This window comes from Chaetodon auriga, chromosome 22 (genome assembly GCF_051107435.1).
Source record: "Chaetodon auriga isolate fChaAug3 chromosome 22, fChaAug3.hap1, whole genome shotgun sequence".
NCBI lineage: Eukaryota > Metazoa > Chordata > Actinopteri > Chaetodontiformes > Chaetodontidae > Chaetodon > Chaetodon auriga.
Window position 1 is genome coordinate 5583760 of NC_135095.1, and position 26696 is coordinate 5610455.

General features: G+C 42.3%; 1 protein-coding gene across 2 annotated transcripts; it reads left to right on the forward strand.

The window, feature by feature from the left end:
* The first annotated feature begins 4283 nt into the window (after positions 1-4283).
* On the forward strand, positions 4284-24756 carry LOC143315098 (basic helix-loop-helix ARNT-like protein 2). 2 transcript variants are annotated; one of them, XM_076722565.1, is made up of 17 exons: positions 4284-4563; positions 14355-14448; positions 14622-14660; positions 14749-14790; positions 14916-15073; positions 15158-15240; positions 15328-15420; positions 16329-16446; positions 16567-16716; positions 18965-19199; positions 19645-19751; positions 19867-20017; positions 20131-20186; positions 20280-20391; positions 20659-20749; positions 21580-21676; positions 21879-24756. In XM_076722565.1, the coding sequence occupies exons 1-17, from the start codon at positions 4515-4517 to the stop codon at positions 22034-22036; spliced, it is 1833 nt and encodes a 610-aa protein (XP_076578680.1). In that variant the 5' UTR covers positions 4284-4514; the 3' UTR covers positions 22037-24756. The 2 variants fall into 2 exon arrangements, with proteins under 2 accessions (XP_076578680.1, XP_076578681.1); XM_076722566.1 differs by having other exon boundaries at positions 20134-20186.
* Positions 24757-26696: the final 1940 nt, after the last annotated feature.

The window sequence follows — 26696 nt, forward strand, 5'->3', positions numbered from 1 at the left end:
TAGAAATGGTTGTTAGCGTAACCTACTCCGTCACAAACTGACTACAGTCGGTCAAGTGAGTTGACTGAACCCTGAGCTGCTCAGTCAGTAAAGAATTAAAAAGAAAATCACACTGAGGGAACAAACACATTTTGGATTTCACTGTGTTTTCTATCATCATGACTCAAGTGAGGAGTGCTGAAACGTAATTGCTAATTACCTCAGAATAAATGGAAAAAAGAAACACGAGTGCCCATTACAGGAGTGTAAAATGTGGCTTAATTATATGTTTTCCAGCATTATAGTATTACTGTAGCTTCCTGCATTTGCAAATGATAATACTTACAGCTTTGTTATATCTAAGATTTGTGTTAGATACAAAACAGAAGAAGTAAACTGGTGCAATGAAGTACAGTTACACATCATTTTACCCTGGAGCGTAAAGTCAGACTCTTCATTATCTGCAGTGTATTGACAGGAAAAACATATTCAAGCCTCCTTCTGTATCTAAATTGCACTGTTTTCCTCACAACATGTTTTATAATCCTGAGGAAATGACTTGAGTGTTTCATTGAGAATGAGTTAGTGTTTGACAGCATTGTTTGACCATTTTATTTTAAAATGCAACAGTGATTCAACATGTACAATGATGTGATGAGCTGTCCTAATGCGGTGCCTTTATGTCCACTCTGTTTTCTATCTCCACACTGCTGATCATCAAGGAAAAAGCGAAAAGTAGTAAAGTAAAAATGGCATGTTGCAGTGATCCACTATGGCCACTAGAGGGAGCGCTTGATGCACATTAGGCGCACTCTATTTCCAGCTGACCGGGATCTTATGAATGGACGCTTTGGCTCACAGCGACACAACTGTCACGTGAAATTCTTTTTTTTCCCTTTATAGTTGGTTAATAATTCATAAAGCAGGATTAAATGGGCCTCCGTGGACAGAGACAGCTTTCTGATTAATAATTACGCCACCTTTAAAATCGACTATAAGAAGTGAAAACATTTTCCTCCCAAAACCCAAAACCCAAACTAGTATTTGACACCAATAACAACAAATACCCTTAACAACAATTATTTAATAATGGTATGAATAATCATTATGAACTTTGGGAGGTGTAAAGAAAAAAAAAGAGATCTGTTTCTAGATGTTTTTGTCTCACAAACTTCTTTTAAAGTGTTGTTAAAAATGCTTTCAGAGGCGCTGCAGGGAGTGTTTCTGCATAAAATGTGTATGACGCACACGCACTCGAGGAAGTTTGCACACCCTTCAATAACCAGTATCGAACAGCTGGTCAATAATTAAACCACCCTCCTACAACTTATTCTTTAATCACACCATATTTTAGGTTAATCGCACGTGATATTTCTCCCTGTAATCTGCCCGCATTTCAATGACACATTCAGCTCGGCTACTGTGCGCGAATATGTGTGAATATTCCCTTGATTCATTCTCATTATTTTCAGATTGATTGCTCTTTATTCATTTATTTGAAGAACAAGGACTCACCTGCATGAGAAGCCGCTTCTCCTCATCCGCCTCTGCGCCTCTTCTCTCTGTCCGAAGTCCTGCACGTTTGCTCGCTCTCACGTGTCACCCTTAAAAAACATGGTTACGTGAGTGAACGGCCAAGAAATCAATTTTTTTTTTCTTGTTCTTCCTCCAAAAGTCCATTGTTAACCGGGTTTCTTTTAATCCCTTACCCCGATTAAGGAAACCGGGTTTCTGGTTTCCATTAAGAAATCAGGTTACTGCAGAAAGCCTACAACCAGGTTGCTTACGTGCTTGTAAACGCACAGGTGACCATGCCATGTCATGACCCCATTAATACCAAAAACAGATTAATACTTTCTTAATATCTCAATAAATATTTAGCCATTAGATTTATTTTTCTGTTTGTACATCTGCAGTCTTATTTTTCATCTGGAAGTTTACAATAAAAGTTACTTTCTCCACTTTGTATTGATTTTTCTGGCTCCTGATGCCCCCTATGACATACTGTATCAACCTGATGTAGAATAAACACCTGGACTGAAGGTGGAATGCCCCTGAACTCATCATGCGTTGCATTATATTGTATTGATTAAACTGTATTGGAATGGAGGGTGAGGTCAACTTTAATTAACAGAAAACTGAGCCTAAAATAGTAAAACCTTTAGAGTCAGTAGGTGACATGATTCCCAAGTGGCGTCAAACTGACTTACATTAAAAGAGAATGGATGGATCATCATTGAACCTTATGTAAAGCTGTTTTCCTTGGGTTAAAAGCTGACCCTTATTTCTTTCATTTCGATGATGAAATGAGGAGATGGTGGAATATTTTCAAGCAATGCAACTGCAGGCCGAGCTCCAACCGGGAACACGGTGTCCTGGAGAGAGGAAGCGGACTGGCATTCCTCTGTCGTGACAGAAAGATGGACCTCAGGGGAGACAGAGGAGGAGCTGACTGACGCACGGCGCTCACAAACCGGGCGACCAGGCAAGACCCAAAGCCATGAAGAAGTGACACCTGGAGGAGAGACCCACTGAACCCACTGCCCCCTGCCCCCCAAATGACCTGTACCGCTGTCACAATGTTGTTCCAAATGTGAAAACTGTAAAAAGAATGAGAGAATGAAAGATTTCCCCCCAAAAGTTTCGAATAATGTGTGTTATTCGTGTTTCCTGCCCACTCGCTGCGTTTCCGGGTCGGTGAAGTGCACGCGACCACTACTTTCTCCACAGACGGGCTTTAAATGGGTTAACGAGCCAACTGTCGCCACGTGACCGTCGAGTTATATAATATTTAGGTCAACACGTTTCTCGCTGGCACGTGCAGCCCTCCGTCTTACGTAAAGTCTCGTGCAAAGGTCTCAAATTACACTATGTAGGTGAAGGACGAAGATCGTCGACGTTGGAGATGATGTTTCACTGTGATTTTTTTTAGAGCTGAGGTAAACGAGGGCTCCGTTAGACTGTGTCAGCTGCATTGAGGTTGTGTTTTGTCGCTTTTCACACACATTGTTGTTGCGTCTCGAAGATGAAACCTAATTGCTTACAATATTTTGAGCACTCCACCCTCACACGATCATGTAAGACACATGTAAAAGTTAGGAAGTTTCATTTTCCGACATTGGGCTTCTGACGTCGTTAACCGAGTCAGAATCACAGCATGTCACTATGTGTGATTGATGTTTATGTAAAAGACAGGAACAATGTTTCTACAACTACAAAATACGGACATAAGTTTATGTACTGTATGTAAAAGCACATGTATGAGGTCGTTTTTATTTTATTTTTTATTTTTTTACTTTTAGGGTGCCTTGAAACCTCCCCTGCACAGAGGACGGACTGTGCCGGAGGAGACATCGTGTCCTGCTGTTAAACTTTTGAAACGAACATTTATATTCATAGTTTTTAACGCTGTAGGAACGTGTAAATTCAAGCTTTTGTTCAGTAGGTAATATGCCTGTTCGGTGGAAAGAATGTGTCTAAAACCATATCCGGAAGATGTTCACGCTGAAACAAATTCTAATTATATCCTCATATTGATCCTGAATGCGTCATGTGTTTGTTTCCATATGAGTCTTTTTACGTCCCGGGGTTACCGAGGAGTGCGACCGTGCTAGTGCGAGGAAATCCGGACAGAGTGAGACCTCCTCCCTGTTTCCGCTGTGTTTGGGGAAAACCGAGAGAGTAGCGAAGTCAGATCGGTGACGAGCGCACGGTATTTTTTGAGGTCACCTAAACGAGCGGAGCACCGGAGGAATCAGTCTGTGGCTGCTGTGTCACGGCTCGGCTGCAAACGTTTGATGTCGAAATTATGATATCTGCGTTGTGCGTCTCCTGTTAGACCACCCACTTTTAGGCAATTAGAAAAAAAAAGGTGTGAGTGACGGTTTACAAAATATGTGATGGGAAATGCACATCCGTGGCTGTTCGCTGCAGGCAAAACGCGAGACACATTTTTTGTTCCATGACATCAAAGTGAAAAATACAGCAATATTTAGCCGAGTTTTCCAGAGCAGATGACACTCTTGAAACACAGTTCTTATGCTACGTTCATGGTAAATGGCACACGCATAAATCTATGTTACGTTCTTTATTTTTTTTGCTTTATTTTCAGATTATAGGGATGCTGAATCATGAGTGAGACGAGCCGAAATGAATGAAGTGCAGTTTTTTTTTTTTTTTTTTAATAAACTCCATTTGCTCCGGCTGGCATGAATGAACCAAAAACCGACGAAGGAGGAGATGAGTGTTAACTCCTCGCTCTTTCCCGTGTTTCCTGAAGGACATGGGTGTTTCGGTCTCGTCTCACCCATCCCTCACGTTTCTGCACCCCCCCTCCCCGCCCCACACTCCGCCTCCTCTGTTCAAAAAAAATTCGGGAGGAGGAGGGTGAGGGAGAAAAATGAAGTCAATTATACAACATCCCGGCTCCCTCCTCTCCTCATCTCCCCTGTACTACTACTACTACAGCTGGCGGCTCCACATGCGCGGCGGCGCTCCGTAGCCTTCACCGGGGACACCGGCTCCAGTCTTCAGGCATGTCGGCCGGTGGCTCTGACGGCGAAAGGACGGCGCACAGGCCAGCAGGTAGGCTCAGTGACTGGAGAAGACAGTCGTCTCTGTGGTGACTGTGTATAATTCAGCCCGCTACTTTTATTATCAGTACCCGTTTTTTGGAGCTTTTTCGAGCCAAAGGAATAGACAGACTTCCAGACTCAACTTCTTTAGTGCCTTCGTGCGACTAATTAGGCTGTCGCTTTATGGCAGACAGGTGGCAAAGGGTGAGCCGACTCTGAGGCTTTTGTTCAACTTTAAGATGACATGAAGGGGTGACATCATAAGCGACCCCTTATTCATCAGCGACTGTAACGAGACCACCCAGCAGGAAGAAGTAGTCTAATGGTTAAAGTAACGCGTTACTATACGTAGCCCTGGAGCAGCCAGGCACCTGCCTACTAACCTACCGACCGGCAAACAGTCGCACCGGGTCCATTCATCATTCCGTCGCTACGTGCTCGTCTCCGGCGGGACGCGCGCGGAGGGGCCGCTTTGTTCCGACTGGAGGGAATGCTCGGACGAACCTCGCGGAACCACGTGACTGTAACCATAGCGACTGTTGCCTCCCCTTACCTTAACACAAATATTTTTGTTTAACATGACAACCTTGCCGTATAGTTCGTTAATCACGTCCGCCATCTTTGCCTGTAACCTTATCAGCCGAACCGTCACCGAACGGGTCTCAGAAAGCTTAGTTGGTCACGTGGTTCCGCGAGCGGTTCGTCCGCGTATTTGCTCCCGTTCAGCTTCTTCGGAAAGTGGGTCAGTGGATCAGTGGAGCAGCGCTGCCTGCGCTGTGCGCCAGAGGGAGGTAGTCGCTCCCCGCCGCTTCCAGAAGAGCACTACAGTAATGTCAGCTCTCAAACTTTATGAAGCCGGCGGCACAGCGTTCAAAAATCTAAAGTAAACTCTGTGAAATACCAAAATGAGCTTTAAAAATACCAAAGTCTCATTTATAGCGCAGATCCTTTACGGATGTTTAAGGAACTTCAGGATCATGACGAGGTGCGATAACGAAATAAAATAATTCTGCACTCCCAGCAACACACTATAAAACTATCGTGGAATACTACATTAATACTAATAGATTATTTCCATCGAACTATTAAATTATAGTACACGTGCATTAGGGTCAGTATGAATTAGATAAGATAAGATAAAATAAAATAAGATAAGATCACACTTTATTGATGCCACACCGGGGAAATTAAGTCGCTAGTTTTACAAAAAGCAAAATTAGTGGTACAGAAGGGTCTAGATAAGAAAAAGTATACAGGATACAGAATAGAAAAACAAAGATGTATATGTACATTATGTACAGATTCTAAAAACACTAAAAAAAAATCCTACTGCCCTTAAAAGCACCATTGCCAATATTCCAGTGAGAAAAACTGCTCATGTCATATGTCGGATTGCACTGAGAAATACTGTTGCATAGAAATCTTGAAAGGATACTTAATTGCTTTCTTCTTCTTCTTCTTCTTTTTTTTTTTTTCAAGCTATTAAATGTAAACTTGTTCCATAGCTGATTGATTTTTTGGGGGGTAAGGTGGAAGTTTACAAGTTTAGAACCTGGTCAATACTGTAATGAAAGTGTATTTCACAATTAGGTTAAAACTTAATTCATTTAAATAAATAAATTACACTCGAAAAATAAGAATCAGAAGCACAAATTTGAACTGAACTATTAGCATTAAAACTGTATCAGTGCAGTGTCCCTTAGTATCAGCTGTAAAAATAATTCCCATTACATAGTGCTAAATTAATTATCCTTGCATCAATGTGTAATATATCAATATTGTAGCTGGTCTGTTTAATCCAGCTGCTGCTGCTGGTTGTTTAAGCTTTAACCCTGCGTCATGTTGGATAAGTATGGGTTGATTTGAACATGAAGTCCTGTAAATTAACCATTAACACCAAGCATGCTACCTATTCCAATTTATTCTGTTTATTTCCCCTCAGCCTTTCTCTTCCTTTGTCGTCCACACTCTCACAGGCATTTTACCAATTGCTTTTTATTTCTAAAGACGAGATTTAGACTGACAGATCCTGGATGCTCATATCATACCAACACGTAAAGTGTTGAAACACTTTTTAACAGAACAAGGAAGTAAAAAGCTGCCAGACAGTCGGTGAGCACCTTTCAACGCCCTCCTGCACGGAACAGTTGATAGTTTGTCAGAATCACCGAGTAGGTAAATGGACGACTTTTATTCATATTGGGTTCAGGCTTGGGGAAGATTTCATGACATTTTAGGCCAAATGTGTCAAGTTATTTATGTTAAAGTCAAGTTAGAACATTTTTTATTCTGCTTTTCAAGTTTCAAGCCTCAACCTCAGGTAACTACACCTACCAGTAATGTGTAATAATAAAAACAATGTATTAAATAATGATAATAAAAAGTAAAAAAGTTACAAAAATGTCTCACTAAATGAAAATATTCAAGTTTCATTATTTAGAAAAATGTTCTAAAATGCATGATTGAGCTACCAACTCATACCTCCATGAAACTGGAAAATACATTTGAGCCTCTTTAAAAAGTGTTGGAAGACAATTTCTCTATTTGAAGTGAATGAAGTATTTAAATGGTAAACAGTGAACACGTACAAGTTGGGACTCTGTAAAACAGAAATAAAACACAATGCAAACATTTGTAAATGAACAGTGTTCCCGAGTCCATGTGTTATTCTCCTTCATACAATCATGTGTTCACTCAGTGGTGAACCTCGCTGCAACCTCGCTTGTGAACGACTGAGCTGCTGAACAAAGTCAGACCCAGTGTTTCTGGAGCATTCCACAAGTTTCCCCGTCTTTTGTTGCTCCTGTCTCAACTTGTTTGAAACATGTTGCTGCATCAAATTCTGAATAAGCAGATCAAAAATCAATGATGAAGTCAAACCTTGAATGTATTGTCTTTGTACTGTTTTCAGTTGAGTATATATCAAAAAGGATACGCAAATGATCCCCTACTGTTGTACTGATGTTTTACACAGCGTCCAAACCGTTGTAGGTCTGTAGGTGGCCCACTTCCACAAAGGTCACCTATAGACGGTGTGAATGTCGTCATTGTGGAATCTTTTCTCTGCTCCTGCACCTTTTTGCATATATATGTCATACAACCGTCCAATGTGAGTGAGAGTCAACCGCAAAAATCACCCAGTCTGCACAACAAAGACACGGTTATAACAACACGGCTGTCACTGCTAATGCTACTATGACACCTACGAGTACTGATTCTACTCTCATCACTGCTTTTACTATAACTGCAGCTGCATTTACTTCTTATACTACCACTGCAGTACTGTAACCTACTGTATTGCTTCAACAAATGCTACTACTTCCATTAATAGCACAGGGGCAGGTTTAGAGACTTTAAAGAAGTGGGTTACATTTGCAAAAGGAGCAAAAATATGGCTCATATCTGCTTCTTGGCAATATTTCTTCGGTGTGAGTGCCACATGAACAACTTTAGATATTCTAATATGAAATAATATGAACAAAGTAGCTGCTATTTGTCGCCCCAAATAACCCATAGCCATGGACAGATTATGAGACGGTGCACAGACGTAAAAGGCGGGTGACAGTAGGCATACAGGAGTAATAATAGCAGCAGAGGTACTTGTATTAGAAGTAGCACCAGCGGCATCTACCAGCTGTATTTACTGTAGACGGCAGTGGAGATTCTGCCTCTCTGTGATCGTTTTGTGTCTCTTTGCAGTTATTTTGTGTCTCTCTGTGATTATTTTATGGCTCATCGCAGTCATCGCTGTGTCTCTTTATGGCAGTTTTAAGTCTCTTTGTTAATGTTATGGTCTGATGGTTCCAAGCCCTTTAGAAAAGCTCCAACTGTGAGTCACGTAACGTTGTCTTTGGAAACAGGGGATCTTCCCACTGCCAGAAAATGAATCTGCTTCACAATCAATTAATCATGCAAGTCATTAAAAAAGACGGACAAAACACTTACAGCTGCTTGAATGCAACCCAAATGCAATGCAGTTTTTTTCATTATTTTCTGACACTTTAGGGAATAATTAATCCAAGTAATTGATGGATCAATAATGAAAACGTTGTTGTTGTTTGCAGTCATAGTTGGAGTATTACTAACATACAACAACAAAGGGACACAGAAAGAATAAAAGAACTGGTCAGTCCTAGTTTTTTCTCACAAAATATGTGTGGAAAAAAGCAGTCTAGACAGTCGTAATGTGATACTGCATTTTGGAAGAGAAACAAATAAAGGTGCAGCGACGACAGAGCCAAGCTGTTCACCTCCATAGGTGCGCATTAGCAAACACGGAGCACAAATGGATTAGTGAAACCGCAAAGGGTAACGATCCCTGCGATGCTGATGGATTTTGAAGCCGTATCCTTGAAGCAGCAGTTGAACATCAACAAAAGGAAGTGCTCTGGTACGTCTTTGCAACAAAGCTGTGTGAATACAGACCATCCATCCCTTGAAAAAAGCAGCATGTCTGAGGGTGATAACTGCTCAATATCTGTAGTTTGAAAGGATGTTTGGAGGAAGAGGATGATAAGGTTTTATGCTTAAATCTGCAACTCCATATCTGTCCTAATTACTATGTGTGGATAGCTGATGTGCTCTCTGTCTATACTGGCCAAGGTTCTGAACTAATGAATGGCATCCTGTGGTCGAAACAACGCTTTTGCATCTTAGGGAGGGAGAAATGGAGGACGCTATAGGCTGTGATGGGGCCATCTTTGGAGAAGTCACAGCTTATCTTGCTCATATTGATGTGTGTAACGCACAGACACGAACACATGACACGAATTAAGACAAATAAAGACACCAGCCGAAATGCTCCACAGCGTACAATATTTATTAGGTATGAAAAGCTTTTTCTCTGAGTTCAGACAGGTCATGAATTTACTTTGAGACAACATTGACTGCCTTCATTTTAACTCTCTGTCAGAAACTACAGAGGAAAACACTTGAATGAATTCATAGATACTGTATTTATGATGTCTGAGAATTCAGAGTTCTGTAACCAAAATCCACTCACTATGTTTAACACAAATGTTATTTTGTCACATCAAAACAGAAGCTCCCTGTCAACTTAAAGGATTTACATAAATTTACATAAATCTTGTCTCAATTTTGTAAAATTACAAAAAAGAAACTGTACGAATCTTATTCTAGAAACTAACCCCTCATGTGTATTTGTATTCATAAAGACGCCTGTATATTTTACAAAAGCACATGACCAACCTCAGACCATGCAAACTACTACAAATCCCAATAAATTCTCCTCATTTTGGTTCATTTCTTTTTCATGAATGTGTTCATTGTCCACAGTATTTCAGGACTTTTGGTGCTTTATTTCTTTCTTTAAATATTAGGATTATAGCCGTGTGTGCTGAATATTCTGAAAACCATACTCTGGTGTTTGGTTGCAGAATTAAATAAATACAGATGTAACTCTACCCCCATGAATATTTAACAGTGTCTGACTTTCCAGGCAGAAACTCTTTCACCGGTTTGCTCCCCTTTATTGAATTTCAAAGTAGTCATACATTTACACATAAATAGCCAAACCTTGAACCTGGCTGCTGATCTTTGCTGGCTGTTTAACACAGGCTCTCACTGTAACTCATGCTGTTTGGGCACATGCTTAACATCCCCTGCTATTGTTTAATACTCCAACAATGTGTCAACAGCCAGTTAAAGATTGGCCATTTTGCTTGCCTTATTTTTCGCTGAACCTTTTCTTTTTTTTATTTCTGAATCAGCTTATTTGTACGGTATCAAATTATGGTTCTCGAGGACTTTTCGGTCTCTATAATTCAATTCAGCCCATCCATGCTCCACTTTCCACTCTCAAGTATATTTAGACCATTCAAGAGGGGGGTTGAAATGTACACTTGCTATATATAAAAGTGCATAAGAAATAAAGAAGTGCGTGTAGGTCATATGGAGCTCTTGTGGTCCTTTCTCCCACTGTGTTAGAGCCCTGTGCATCTCCAGCACGACTGCTGCTGGCGGTCTGTGTGTCTGTGCTGCAGTAATATGGTCTGTCATCTGCTGCCCTGCAGGCTTGGCCTCTCGTCACCACTCCCGTCACGACCGCAGCTCTTTGGCTCGGCTGTGACTCAGAACGTGACCGGGCGTGTGCGTGCTCTCAGCTCCGACACGGTCGCTTCCTAGAAGGTTTCAGCCAGTCAGCATGCAGGGCTCTCACACAGGTGCCCAGGGAGGAGGAGGGAGGAGGGAGGGGGGGCATTTCCTGACCGATATGGAAACAGAAAAAAAACTGTGTGACGTTTGGAGGCGGCGTGTTGTGCTGCATCAGCCGCGGTGGGTGGAAGCGAGAGCCGGGCTCGCTCCCACATTCCATGCTTGCGTCAGTGATGACCCACTAAACTCCTCTGGAGGGATTTAAGGGAATTGTGTCAATATTACTAAAATTCACTGCGCTCGCTGCTGATGGGATAGAAGAAGTTAGGCCTGTTTGGGAAAGCTGGCTGTGCGTGGTTGAAGTTCTACTTTTCAGCCTGTGCAGAGGGTCACCATGACTCCTCTGATGGCTGATGTCGAAATGTCCCACTTGTGTCGGGGGGCAGCGGCGCGGGTTCGAATCCAACCTGTGGCCACTACAGGCGCATGTCGTTCCCTTTTTTCTCTGCCACTCAGTAAAAGACAGAATATATTATTCATTAGTAGCGTAGAACATTTTCAAGTGTCACAGCTTATATGGCAAAACTTCAGACAAAACTATGGGTTCACTCTGAAAAGTTGTGATCCATCACTTTCCCCTTTAGGGAGGAGAAGCAGGAGAATATGGGTCAGTCACGGTCAGCAGTCACGTTGAAAGGCTTTGTTCACTTTTATCAACACTTCTTTTTTCTGTACCTAAATGGATGTCACAGTTTAAAGAGTGGGAGTGGGAAGTAGGTCAGTGTTACCGCATTATATAAGCGTTAGGTAAGACGATAGCACAAACCTCATTTACTCTCACGTGCCTGCTGAACAGGCCGACTGCGAGCAAAGCTGGCAGTTTGGCGCCACCACATGGCGGCCTTCAGCCACTGCACCCAAAGTCCGCCCAGAGACAGACGAGGTGTGAGCCAAGGCATTTGAAGTGTGTGTGTGTGTGTGTGTGTGTGTGTGTGTGTGTGTGTGTGTGTGTGTGTGTGTGTGTGTGTGTGTGGGAGGGGGGTTGTGGGGTTGGCGAGACACTAAATAGACGAAATAGAGGAATTCTCGCAGTCCCGCACTCAGAAATGTTTTTGGCAGGCATGGGTCAGGGCTTAAAGTGGCACAAACGCCTTTTTCCACAGCTAGATGGACGTTCCTGAGAGAGATATGAGCCTTTAAAAAATAATTGCCACCCACTCCTGCAAACACATTTATGAGTCATGCCGATTGTTTGCTCGTCGGGCTTTTGAGGACAAAAATTGTTTTGAAAGAAAGATGGATTCTTTTCACCTGTATATATAAATGTATATTCACATATAAAAGACATACATACACATGAACATGGAAAACTAATGTAGAATAAGATGGAGGATAAAACCCACTTGATACTACTACTACTACTACTAATAACAATAATAATAATAATGAGGCAGAATGAGGATGAAAATAATAGTTATAAACTAAAGTTAGAAATAGAGTACATAGAATGCATAAAATCCAGCAAAATACAACATTCTGTAAGAAGTGCCTGAGTGCATAAGTGTGAGGTGAAGAACACAAGTTTCAGCCCTGTATCAGGAAGTCATAGCTACTTAGTTAAAGGCAAAAGTGAAGAGACAAGTTTTTGGCTTCCTTTTCACAATATTCAGTGAGCTGTTTCCCTGATATCTGTGGAAAGTGTGTTCCAGAGCTTTGGGCCGTAGAGGCTGCATCCTTCTTTCCTTTCGACTGTTGCTGGAAACCTCCAATAAACCAGCAGCAGATGATTGCAGTCTTCTTGAAGGCAAACGCTGAACAAGGGATTAAGTATTGTAGCTTGGTTCAAGCCCATTAGGGGATTTCTATACAAGGAGGAGGACCTGAAAAATCAATTTTAAATGGAGCTAAAACTGGACTAATGTGCTCCTCTTGGTTCTGGTGAACAGACGTGCTGCAGAGCTTTGAATGTGTGCCTGTGTCTGCTTTATATGATTTTTATGGATGCAAAGAAAGGCCACAAGGATTAGTAGTAGTATGCTCAATGCTGCTTTGATAAATAGAAAACAAGTTAATTGTAAAGTTTGTATCCCCTTCATACGTCGGCACAGAGCTTATATAGAAATATTTAAATTTGAATAGAATAGAGTGAAAAAAAAATAAAGCTCCATGTCATTTATTTATGGTGAAGCACTGAGGATGAGTTGAGGAGTCTCTCAGCCTGAGGAAAGAGGCTGCTCTGTAGTCTGGTGGTATGGCAGCAGATGCTTCTGTATTGCTTGCCAGACAGCAGCAGGATGAGCAGGCTGTTGATGAAGTGGGAACTGTGTGATTTCCTCACGATATGAAGTGTCATCGTAGTTTGACATCCGGCCGATCGCGGTATCGTCCACAAACCCCACAACAGATTCTCTCCATGTCTGGGGCTGCAGTGATGAGTGTGCAGCGCAAACAGGAGGGGGCTGAGCACACAGCCCAGGGGGGCTCCAGTATTGAGCTCTAGAGTGGAGAAAGTGTGACCACTAATCTGTATGTGAGGAAGTCCAATATCCAGTTGTAGAGTGTGTACTTAAGCCCAGAGTGCTGTGATTGACATGGATGACTGTGTTAAATGCTGAGCTAAATCCACAAACAGCATTGTGATGATTCACTCACCAGCAGATTGTTGTTTCTGCCACCTTGATAGCTTCTCTCCGGCTCAACCGGTATTTCGAATCTTTGTGATTCCGGTTGTGCCGTGTTCTTGCTACATGAATTAATGCTTGTGAGTCTCCTGTGCCTCAGTGTCCGGTGGCCTGCCTGCTAAGCCGCTACCCTCTTTCCCCATCCTCCTCTATTTCCTCTTCTCAACTAACTAAACACTCGGACATCAAAATTAAAGATGAAAAACATCAAACCTGAACATTAAGGCTACAGATGATAATCGAGGCTGAATGGGATTTTCAAAACTGTAAAATGATCATGTCCTTCATTGGCTTCCATTCCAACAGAACAGTTTTTTATTAAATTGTTTTTACCACTTGCAGTGACCTTTTTTCTGTTAATTAATATAGCACTGACTGAATACATAAATGCATACATAAATTGGCTGCAACAATTCAATGATTACTTATGAATATTAATACAGACATCAAACAGTTTCGGTGCAGCAGTTCTCTGATTGGGTATACATATTCATGGACATTTCAAACAATCAGCCTGCAACAATTTGCTGAGTTGTGATAACAGATAATGTATTTCTTGCTGGATGCCGTGGTTGAGCATGCTGCAGTGATCTGTAAATGATCACCACTGTGCATCACTTACAGTGGTTCAAACATGCTAATGAACTGTTTGGCAGTTTTTGCACACAGATGCAGGTGCAGCCTTGGTCATCGCCGGTAATTAGCTAATTATATGTTACTTAGCCTGAAGGTGCATTGATTTAGGGTCAACCAATGAAAACTCACCTGTTTCTCTGAATTTGGTTCAAGGCTTTTGCATTTATAGTCAATAGAACCAGACTCCTCTTCTGGATGCATCTCTTTTATTCGCTGTTCGATACGTGCAACAAACCCAACAAAGTCATTCATTCCTTCATAATGATTTATTAATAGAACCCCGTGACAAGGCAGCACCACAGAGATCTCAAGGCTGACATATTTATTAGCAGTACCTCACATCACTGTGATGGTTGTTTTCTTGTATCAGATCCCACCGCAGAGGAAGAAGTCCCAAGCCAAGCAGGCTCCTCGCTGCCAGCTGTCGAGCTGCCAAGGAAACGAAAGGGAGATGTGGAGGAGAGGTCAGGCACCCGTCTGCAGGAGCGCAGTGCTATGTTGTTGTGAAAAGCCCACTCACTGTCATTTTAGTCTTTGTTCTCTGGAGTAAATATGCTCGCTGCGCTGTACAATTCATATTCCTCTTGTTATATATTGAATATCAAATGACCCTCAGTATGTCCATTCAATCTTACAGGCAAAGCCTCGACGTCCAAATGGATGATGACCTCAGCAGGTGACTGACCTCTTGGCTTTGTTCACGCACTGTCTCGTGAGAGAGTGCTGGTACTAATTTTTCTGACTGTCGACGTCTTAATTTGCAGGTCTGAAGGAGAGGATCAGCAAGTCAAAATGAAATGCTTCAGGTGCTTCTGTTTTTCCATCTGCTTGAAACCCTGTTCAATAGTGACATTATGAACGTCTGCCCTGCCCCCAAAATAGAGGTAGAAAGTTGTGGTATTGACGGTCTGATTTCTGGCTGCATCTGCAGGGAGCCTCACAGCCAGATCGAGAAGAGACGGAGGGACAAAATGAACAATCTCATTGACGAGCTGTCTGCCATGATCCCTGCCTGTCAGCCCATGGCTCGAAAACTCGACAAACTCACTGTGCTACGGAAGGCTGTGCAACACCTGAAAGCCCTCAAAGGTAGCTCTTAACCCGCCTGCTCATTTCAAACGTCAGTATTGTCTATTCTGTTCCATCTCACAGCTTGTGTGTACTGTGTATCAGCTGGAACAAGCAGCGCCTTTACAAACACCACCTACAAGCCTTCCATCCTGCCTCACGATGACCTCAGGCACCTCCTGCTCAGGGTAGGGACTCATGTATGACCCCAGCTAATCTTGTTTGATTACATCTGCCTGACTATTAATCTATCTATCTATCTATCTATCTATCAGGCTGTAGATGGTTTCCTGTTAGTTGTAACTTGTGACCGGGGGAAAATCCTCTTCATCTCTGAGTCCGTTTCCAAGACCCTCAACTTCAGCCGGGTGTGTTGCACTTCCACATGACACACTGATGACAACTCACTGTTGTCATCAGCTATCAGTATGCCGCTGGTTCAGATGGCTAAGATGCACAACATTTTATATAAGGGTACTTTGTTTTGCCCACTTCATCTGCTCTCAGCATGAGCAGCATCAGTCTGTGCTGTCGCCACATAACTCATTTGCGGCTGAGGGACCAGATCTTTACAACTCAAGCTTCACATAAATTGTGTGTCTGCAGATTTTATGAGAAAACAAAAACACATGAAACATTTTATTTCTGCTCTGATGAAGGCCTGATAATACTGCTAGTAAAACTTGATAGTCAAGGCCAAATCTTGCTTTTATATCTTTTAGCAGTGCCATCAGAATGAGCTTTAATACATTTTTGGAAAGCCAGTTTATAGTGTTTGGCAGCCAGAATGATAACCACACCTGCTCCACATTCTTGAACACATATTTCAGCTTTGACTGTAGGCAAACAGAGGAATGGAGATTAGGATGGATGCAAGAGAAAAGCTTCTAAAGAAATTTGACTCCATGTCTGCAGTGCAGCATGTGTTATTTGGGGCTTACCAGTAAACCATGACAGGATATGTGCTGCAGCAGTTCTCCTTTTGGCTTTATTCAGAGATTTCACTGAGAGTCAACATACAATTACTGTATGTATGCGATTAACGGCGAGTTGTCTTGTTATCTTTTAAATTCAGTTTTGGTAAGATAAACTAGAACTTAATCAATCCCCCCACCGGGGAAATTAGGGTGTTACAGACAGCAAGCAATAATAGCAGGAAGGGAATAAAAAATACAAAATAGAAAAAAAAAAACAATGTAATGAGCTGTAGGATGATACACAACTTTAAAAAAAAAAAAAAGTTGAATAAATGGATGTATGCCATTTGGGTTCATAGTTGGAGCTGACTGGGCAGAGCTTGTTTGACTTCATCCACCCCAAAGATATCAACAAGGTGAAGGAACAGCTGGCGTCTTCAGAGCTGAACCCTCGCCAACGCCTCATCGATGCTGCAAGTAAGTCTGTTGCCTTGTCAAGCTGGAAAAACAACTAAACTGGACACTGTAACCAATCAACATTAAAATCAAGGAACAGCTGTTATGTCATTGCCACAAATGCTGTCTGTCTGTGTGCAGCCGGGGTTCAGGTCCAGGCGGATGCACCCGTCAGGCCGTCCCACCTGACCACTGGAGGCCGGAGAGCCTTCTTCTGCCGGATGAAGCAGAATCGGGTGGCAGGGAAGCAAGAGGACAAATCCCCACTGCCCACTACTTCCAAAAAGAAAGGTGGGTTCGGACAGGAGTCCAGGCTATGAGGGTCGCCCACTGGTTTTCTGATGTCACAACAGCAAATTCACAGGGGAAATGTTGATTTTAGCTCAATATCCAGCTCAGTTCAGTCCGAAACACATGAATATGATTGGCTGTGAGTAGTCAGCTGATGGCCACCCTAGTGGCAAATGAGCCAATGTCTGTGAAGCATGAACGAAACAGCTGATGCTAATCACTTAATACAAGCTCAGTTCTGTGTTTTCCCTCTGAACCAACGCGATGCTCCTCTGAGAGGTTGCAGGACTCTTAATAATCAAGTTGAGCCATTCAATTACAAAATTAAGCTCTGTTTTAGAGAAATATGCACAAATTGCCTTCGGTTCACATGACCACTAGTTGCACTGATCCGGTCCCGTTGCTCCATGCAGTGTCCTATTTTCAAGCACTCTAAGTACTTCCAAATGATTCTCCATTTGAAATACCAGATGGCGGGGATGTGTTGCAGAGGGCAATGAAACAAGTGCCAGGAAAATTAAACTGAAGTCTACTTGGTACCTCTCTCTTTATGAAATAGACTTTAATGCAGAGCTTTTTTCATTGTTTGTTGTATTTCAGAGGTGTTTCTACTCTCTAAACAACACAGTTATGTGGAAAAAGGATACGAGGATACGAATAAACAGAGAAACACGCTAACCCCCTCAAATCCGCCGCTCTCATAGATCAGCGCTATTTCGGATCATTTTATTTCTGTTACCTCGGTCTCTTTAGAGCACTTGAGGTGAATCAGCTGAGAGGGACTGCTTGGCTGGTTTATGTCTTCAAAGGATTGGAGTGATTCAGCTTTATATAACCACTCATGTTTCGGTCTTGGACCTGCTGGGCTCTTTGGCCCGAGCAGGTGAGGAGGAGGATGAGGATGCGTATCGAAAGATAATAAGATATTTAAATGTGTTTCTAGGCAATGAGGTCAGTGTTCAGGCAACCGGTGGAAAACAAACAAGTGCAGTGGAAAATGTATGCCCTGCCTCGCCTGAGGGAATAAAGAAATGATCTGATCTGGAGGGGTGGACAAAGGTGGATGTGGGTGGATTGTGGCCCCCCTGCCCACTCCCTCCACCTGTTGGCAAGCGTTTGCCGAGGCTGAGTGCAAGTGTGTGAGCCTGTGTGACCTCAATTCCCATAAAAATAACGAACAAAACCTACTATATGACGATTTTATGCGCAACTCTAAACCAAACAAATTAAATGTCTCATTAATACTTAAATGTTGTAAAGAAGTAAAGATGTGATGACATACCAAAAAATTGCTCCAGTCTGTTGTTAAAACACACACAGATGTGTCTTTTCCTAATGTCATTTCTCGGTGAAAAGAATTCAGAGTTTGATCAAGACTTTTTTTTTTCCAAAATAGATGCCTAGTTCTGCACAGGAAGTAGGTCAGTGTTACAGCCTTGTGTAACTGCAGACAGAAGACAGTCCAGACCCCGCTTACTGTAAACCAAGTTGTAGTGACAGAAAAAACGGAGCTGTGTCGCCACCTAGTGGTCAGTCTCAACAACTGCACTGCAGTATGTAAAGAACAGAAGCAATGACTTCTAAACTCACAGGTTCCATAATATTCACTTTAAGCAACCTTCTCTATCATACTCTGCGTAATAAGGATAATGTAAATACAATAATATAAGTTGAATGACTCGTTATTTACGGGTTCCATAAAAGTAAATCAGTTAACAGAGCCTTTATTTATTTCGGTAAAGGTTACGCCTACAAGAACTTTTTATTTTATTTCATTTTGGCAAATTGGGGCAGTGCAAACAAGTTATGAACACAATATTGACAAATCATCACCTTTTAAGTTAGTATGACGACCTTGTCATCATATGATTACAGCATTTACACATCCAGCAGTCACAAACGCAAATTTGACGAACGCAAACTTAAGAAAAAAGAAGGAAAGAAACCAAGACTAAACCACTGTATCTGAGAAAAACACTGCTGCAAAAAGAATGCTAACAATGTCACACGTGTGTAATTAATAGTCTAGTTCAAAATCAATTCAAAGGAACACATTTGAAATGGGAAACACTCCAGTGCGCAGCAGTTTGAGGAAATGATTTAGCCTCCTTAAAAAAAAAAAGAAACTTAATATTTGTGACTCATGGTTAAAGATCGCCATCACCAGTAGGAATGAATGCGCAAAACAACGCGTTATCCTTCTCTAGAATTTCCAGATGTGACACACGGCTTTGTTTCGCGTCCGCAGAGACTTACAGATACTGCACCCTCCACTGCACGGGATACATGCGGAGTTGGCCGAGCAGCCAGCTGGACTCAGAGGGTGACACTGAGAAGGAAACCTCAAGCCTGACCTGCCTGGTGATGGTGTGCCGTCTCATCTCTCACGTGTCCCACCAGCCTACCAAAGACGTTAACGTCAAGCCCGCCGAGTTCGTCACCCGCTGTGCGATTGACGGCAAGTTCACATTTGTAGACCAGCGGTGAGTTTTCCGGATTTTAACCCCGCAACTGTTCATGTCCCGCTGTCTAAACTCACAGTTCCACTGACAAAGAAATGGGAGAGGCGTGTTTTGGCGAGGAGGCCTCTGAGCCGATCAGTTGGCCTGTCAGTGGATAAAATGCTTTCTCTTTGCTGTTGTTTCTCAGAAGGCGCTGAGCATCTTGATGGCATCACATGAAACTCTTCTCATTTTTGGGAAGTAATTTCATACCACAAGTATTGTGAATCATTTTATCACATTTCCCTGTGTGACTGCTGGCTGTTTTATGTGGAGAGGCTCATGTATGCCGTGCTGTTAATTCCATTTTCGCTCAACACCGTTTTTGACCCAGCACACAATCCTGAGAGACAACAAAGGAGACTGAGAACGGCAGAAAAAAAAAAAGCTCAACTCCCTCGTTATCCTCTCCTTTTTCCCCCCCCAGAGCCACGGCGGTTATCGGTTATTTGCCGCAGGAAGTTCTTGGCACGTCGTGTTATGAGTACTTCCACCAGGACGACCTTCAGCACCTCGCAGAGAAACACAGGCAAGGTGATGGAGCAACGCAACCACGGCTGGCAACTTGAATTTGGATTTGGAGAAGTTCGAGAAAGTGTCCACTTCACATTGTGCTTTGCGATGACACTTGTGTCCGATCTCTTGGCAGCTCTTCGAAGCAAAGAGAAGATTGAGACGCCGTGCTACAGGTTCAAAACAAAATACGGCTCCTATGTTTCGCTCCAAAGTCAGTGGTTTAGTTTCACAAACCCATGGACCAAAGAAGTTGAGTTTATCGTGTCTTTAAACAGGGTTATCTCGTAAGTATTGATGCACTTGTGAGGTGTTCAGATGCAATGTTTGTTTAACACTTCAATCATTAAAGTGCCAGTTTATTCATGGATATAACAGCATAAATACTGCTTTCCACCAGCAGGGGGCCTGCTCATGCAAAAGATGAGGAGGCGGGCAGCTCAAAAGCACTTCAGGGTGAGAGATACATACTCTATATTCATGTGGGCATTTGTCACTGGTGTCTGTTTTTTTTTCTTTTAAATCTAAAGGTTGATTTTCCTTTCGCAGAAGACACAAAGCAAATACCCGTAATTCCTGGACTTTCTAGCGGTGTTGGCACAATGATCTACGCAGGCAGCATCGGGACCCAAATCGCCAATGAGCTCATTGACTCTTACAGGTGCTTTGTGTCTGTATATGTACTGAATGTTAAAACTAAACAGAAATAGCTGCACTGCTTCGCTGTTTGTATTAGATAGAGAAATATGGTGAAATAGGTTACAAGTTGGCATGGAAATGAGTAAGTGCAACGGTGCACAGAGGTAGTGTCCATAAAAGAGGAAAAGATATTCCAAAGGTTTACACTGTATGTACATAAACATTTAAAATAGCCTAGTAGAATATTTCTAATAAATTACCTTCTGTGTTTCTCCCTGTTTTTGAGCAGGATGAACTCCTCTCCATCGAGCGGTGCTCCCAGTCCGTTTGGTCCGGCCCAGGAGAAATGTCTACTGGTTTCCCCACAAACCAGCAGGAGTGTGAGTGACTGCTTTGTCATTACAGCACAAATTATCCACATTTTGTTTGCATTTATGAAGCCGTGCCTTAGTCAGTGTGCTTGTTGGCCTCCTGACCAGGGTACTATATAAACTGAGTACAAATATTTGTTCTTGTTTGTCTTGTTTCACTGTAAGCTGGTATAAGTTGGTTTAAAAGCAAAGGCGAGGGAGTCGACATGGAAATGTGTTTTGACACTCTGGTAGATTTGTTTCTGCAAATATATACTGAAATGAAGAAGGCTTGGACCTATCCAGACATTTCCGTTAGCTCTGCTAAATATATGCAAATTTATGCTCTTTACGTTTATAAGTATTAGCTGTACTTTTTGTGAACCAGTTCAGTGAGTCTGTGGTGGATTTAATTAGTGAAAGAGCTGCAGTCTGGAAACATGGACAATTATAAAGCAACAACCTACAATGGAAGAAGAGCAGTAAAAGAGGTAAAAAGTGGCGACAGGGAGAAAGTGGAACTACAGCTCCAGAAGGATCCCAGACATGTGGCAAGGTGTCAGAACTCTGACAGATTTCATCTTTTATGCTAACAGCATGCAAAAGCAGCTGAAGCAGAGGTCGATGAATGCGCGGGTGCACCTTTCACACCCATCGGCCTCTCTGATCATGACGTCAGGGCGGCTTTCAAGCGTGCGAACACCAAGAACGCATCCACTACAGTTTGCCTGCCATCCCAACTGATTAACAGATCGACTGCTTCAACAAATTGTTTTCCTGGGTTTAATTACACACTTCAGCGGAGAAAGGTGAAACATGAGACCCTGTGCAGTGTTTTAACACGACACGACTTGTTCCAGGTGTCCAGCAGAGAGGAGGCAGCAGGCAGTTCATCACAGTCCCAGTCGGACTCAGGGACAGCAGCAGGCGCCAGCAGTGGAACTTCTGAAAGCACAGGTACTGTCAGGAAGTATTTTTTAACTGCTTTCTTTCAGTGGAATCCTCCTGTGTTTTCTTCACACCTTGCTGATATTAAAATACTAATTGCCTATAAATGTCTTCAGAAAAGCCATCAGATAAAGTCACATTTGCCCAGTAGGGCTTAAATATATTTATATCAAATATAGTTTTGGGGTTTCCTTTGTTCGGTCCCACCCAGGGGAGTCGTCCCAGCTGGACTTGGACAACATGGTGGTGCCAGGGCTCAACAACTTCAGCAGCGACGAGGCAGCCATGGCGGTCATCATGAGCTTGCTGGAGACGGACGTAAACATGGGCCAATCGGGGGTCTTTGAGGATTTACACTGGCCTTTCTAAAAAGACGTTCTGCCCCTCTCACATGCTCTTGTGCCGTTCTCTTGTCATTTGCCGACAACTTGGGTGTTTAGCTGTTCATTCTGTGACAGACTGATCCGGCCTTGCACAACCGACCCCACTGGACTTGTACCAAAAGCCGTAACAAGTCGCACTTGAGGAAGCCTAACAGATAAAAGTCAATAGGAATTATTATGACTGTGATTACCTTGTTGGTCCCCTGGCTCCCACCTGACGGAAAAAGCGATTAGTATCCCCGGAGCCTGTGGTGATTCAGTGTCTTCCTCAATGACACTTCAGGCGCTGAAGACTTTCTGCAGCAGAGCGATGCATCTGTTGGCTCTGCTTGGCCCCAATGACTGACCGAGGTCTGGAGGAAAATCAGACTCCTGCCATGTGTGCAGTGCTGCTAGAGAAACTCCTCAAACATCTGCGAAACCTTTCGGAACCCAGTGATGACTTACATGTTTTTAATCACCTGATTGTTTTCATTTTTTTTTTTTAAATTTTTTTAAGGTCCCCTCCAGACACATTTGAAATCATGTAAAAACACTCTGCTGAGTAGTGTTTGTCTGACATTGTGTCCAGTAAGTACTGAAGAAGACTGAAAAGAATGTGTACCCCTTCTCCGATTTACTGAGAATTGCAGACTCATTGAATATGCAACCATAGAGATGCCTCAGGCCTCACACCAAACCCACCGCCACCACTGGTCCAATTACACTCCGTTAGGAAGATTTTAGCTAGCACGGCCACACAGAGCACATGTACTGTATCATTTAGACCAGATGATTCTTGCTAAGAAATGATGCACCCTGCAGCCGTCATGTAGACAGAACTGGCCAAGCAGCTCTCATACAGTTTGACTGGTGTAGAATCATCGTACACCCAGCTGAGTAATGATAAAAGAAAATTGTGCCCAAAAGATTTTACACCTAAATTATACGAGGTGAGCACACATTGTCGGATTCTACCAGCCAGCTATTAACACTATCAAAAACAACAGAGGAAGTGCGTTACATGGAGAAAGCTTTACTTTGGGACTGTTTTTGATAAAAGAAATACTTGAATTTTGACTCCTGTTTACAGTTTTGGTCCCAGGATAAATAGCTGACATGGAAATGGTCCACTTGTTTGCAAAACTCAGGTTGATCTGATGTTCCTCTGTCAGGAGAAGCAAGCTGAAACACAACAACACATCTTTGGTTTCAAAAGTGCAACCACTCAATGCAGCCTTTACCAAAAAGTCCGTTTTTAGGGTGTATGTTGAAGGTTTCTCGCTCCCACTTTGCACTTTTTTAATTTGCATGTTGGACCACAGCTACAAATTCAGTGCAGATGTATCAAATTGAGAAACGTACTGCTTAAGCAGAGGAATGTGACGACAGCCCACTAGGTGAAAACCACACCTCTGGAGTAAAATCCCGAACAGCATCCATTGATAAAAATCACGTTATTGAGTGGAGGGGGTCTTTACAGGGAGTGTTCCTCCACAGAGTTGTGTCTGTTTATACTGAATGTGCACTAAAGGACTGAGCCCTTGTATGCCTATACTCTGTGTTCACATATCACATATTTACTGTGCTCCAGACAGTTCTGTGAAGGTAATCTACTGAACACTGAACTCCTGGGAAAATACTGAAGGTCCACCATGGATGGGAGAATGTTTTCCAGTGTTAACAAGGGACAAGCCAACTTGTTTTTAGGACTGATCTTAATACTGTTGTGTCATGTCTTGTAGGTCCCTCCTCTGTAACCTTTCTGTGCAATGGCACTGCAGAGAAATTAGCCATAGTATTTGTGTTGTGAGGGAGAAAGTGATGTCGCAGTTTATCTATTTCTGAATGTCCCATGACCACAACTGTATCTTGTATAAGAAAATTCCACCTTGAAGCATCTCAGTATTGTTTTTTAAAAAGAACAGCCTCTGCTGGATTAATTTATTTGTTTTGGTGGCTTTTTCATTTTTGGACCAGGAGAAACTAATCCTTCAAACTTCAATTGGGTTTGATAACGACAAATGATGTGGTTCTCTAAAGTATTTACAGTAATTGTATTATCAGTGGAGAAGCAGAGCAGAGACCAATTTTGACATCCTCATTAGCGAGAAAGGCCAGAATGCAATGCAGCCTCGAGACCGGTTGAAGTTTAAGCAAGGCCACATTCATGAACGATAACATTATCAAGCTATTTATTTTCTTACCTAATGCCAAAATCAACCGGTTAATAACCTGGAGCTGAAAGAAACTGAGTTCACCTAAAGATTTCCCTGTTTTATCACAGAATACCGCCACAGCATAACCCCTGAAAAGGCAACTGTTGCCTGGTATTAACAGTGTGAGAGTAAGCGAGGGTGGATTTCACTTTTAAACTCAGTGACTGGCCTTCATACAGCACATGTAAACTCTGGTTATATCACTGGTTCCTAAAATCTTGAAAGTATAATGTGATTGTGTTGCCTTGAACGCATGTTGTTTCTGACAAGGTTCAATTGTAAGTCATTATGCACTCTTGTTTGCTTTCAAAGCAGAAGTGTTGGTACTGGATAATATTTTCTGTTGCCATCAGTGCCATTTGAAATGGGCACTAAAGCAGACTGAACATGCCCTGCTATCAAAAGACAAAATGTCAGATATTTGTATGTGCGAATTGTCGTTGATGTTATCTGCTGTAACGAGGAATGGAGGGTGGAGTCTTTGAAAGTAAAACAGTTTTTTCAGAAATGCTCTGAAGTCTATTTTGTCTTCACGTTAAGTTTAATTTGTGAGTAGCGGCTATTTTTGCAAGAGGCAGGAATCTCATGCATAGCTCCTCATTTGCTAATTTACTGTGCAGAGTAATCACTGCCCTGTCTACAAAGTGCACAAAGAAAGCATTCGATTACACAAATCATCATTTAAAATGATTTATTTAAGAGAGTTTAAGACGCAGCACAGGTCAAACATGCAGGACAATGGGATGTTGTGATCACTTATTATTTTTAAAAAACATGGCTGTCGTCTATAATGGTATTACATCTGTGTTACATCCCAGATATACTCATACTTAAAGACTCATACCTTAATAACAATTATAATTAATATAGTTCTCATAAAACAAACACAAAAAATGAAGGCAACAAAAGATCAGAGAGAAACTGGAATAATTGCAAACAATAATCAAAATTTTTCTTCTCAAATTGCAAACAGCAGAAAATACGTGATAGAAATTACAACCAATCAGAATGTAGTTGGTGTCAGGATACATATTTATGAGACTAAAATTTGAGATTTTGCAAATGATTTTGTACTGTTTTCCCAAGATTTAAAATGCTCCATACCTAATATCCTAAATATTATAACATATCTTTTCTGATATTAAGAGGAAGTCAGGTGACGTAGTATGAAGAACCACAAAGACAATGGATGGGTCGACCAAAGTTTTGAGCATTGACTCTTTTCTGATATTGGTGCTGATATCACAATCTGAGTTTAGCACATGTCAATTGTCTTGCCTTGGAGAGATAGAACAGAGGACCTATGAGCACACCAAACCTGGGGAATAACACGGATATTTCAAAAATTTGACACATGACCTTATTTACAGAGTTATTCAAATAGTATACGTATAATGATATAGGAACCATCATCAGGACTGGCGAGTAAGAAATCACTGCAGGTACCACCACAACCAGCACATTACCCACTGCCCTTCTCTTTAGGGGTGACTCAGAGCGGGCTTGGTTCCCATTGGTGGTGTGTGCGGGGCTTTGCTGCCGCAGGGACCAGACCACACCCCCAAGGCAGGCGACCATTATGAGGAAGAGGCAGGAGATGATGATGCAGAGAGGTGTCAAAATGGCTATGATATCATCAGCTAAACCTATAAAAAACAAGGGCATGAAAATGGAAGTTTCAAAACATTAAGTCCACTTTGGAGGGAAGTTGATTTCTGAAATTCTTCAGTCAGTTTTAGTTACAAGTCTGTCTGCATGTTGGGAAGTTAAGGTAACTGGTCCTTTACAAAATGAGTTTTACTTGAGTGGGGGAACTTTGCAGCAGTCTGATTTGCCAATTGTACTTGCAATGACATCATGGCATTTTTTTCCCTAGGATGGTGAAGTCATGACTCGCCCAATTACCCCTCATTGACTAGTACTCCATGAGGTATGAGGAGCGAGATTGGTTGGGGTTAGGGTACGATTATCAGGGCAAGCCAATCAGAGGCAGAGTAGGGTGGGTCATGCCTTTGCCATCCGTCACGCCGGGTGCCTTAAAACACAGTTTGTGAATTGTTAAATTTTGCATTCATGTTCATTAATTGCAAACACTTAAATTCCACCCAAAACATGAGCATGCTCAGTGAACATGCTCTTTGAGCATGTTAATACTTTCCTTATATTTCGCCTGGTCCATGATGACACTGTGTTGGCTGCTGCTGCTGGGAGATAAAAACAGAGCTTCTATGCTGAACTCTTTACCCAGCACTTACCTGCAGCCACGCAGAAGGACAAGGTGACGCACCACACCACAGCAGAAACAGCCACTCGATACTCCCATTTCCTCAGTCTCAGGTACAGCACAGGCCTGATCACCGCCAGGTAGCGCTCAAAACACATACAGGCCAGCAGCAGGGGACAGCCAATCAGGTTGAACATACTGAAGATGTCTCTTGCATGAGTCAT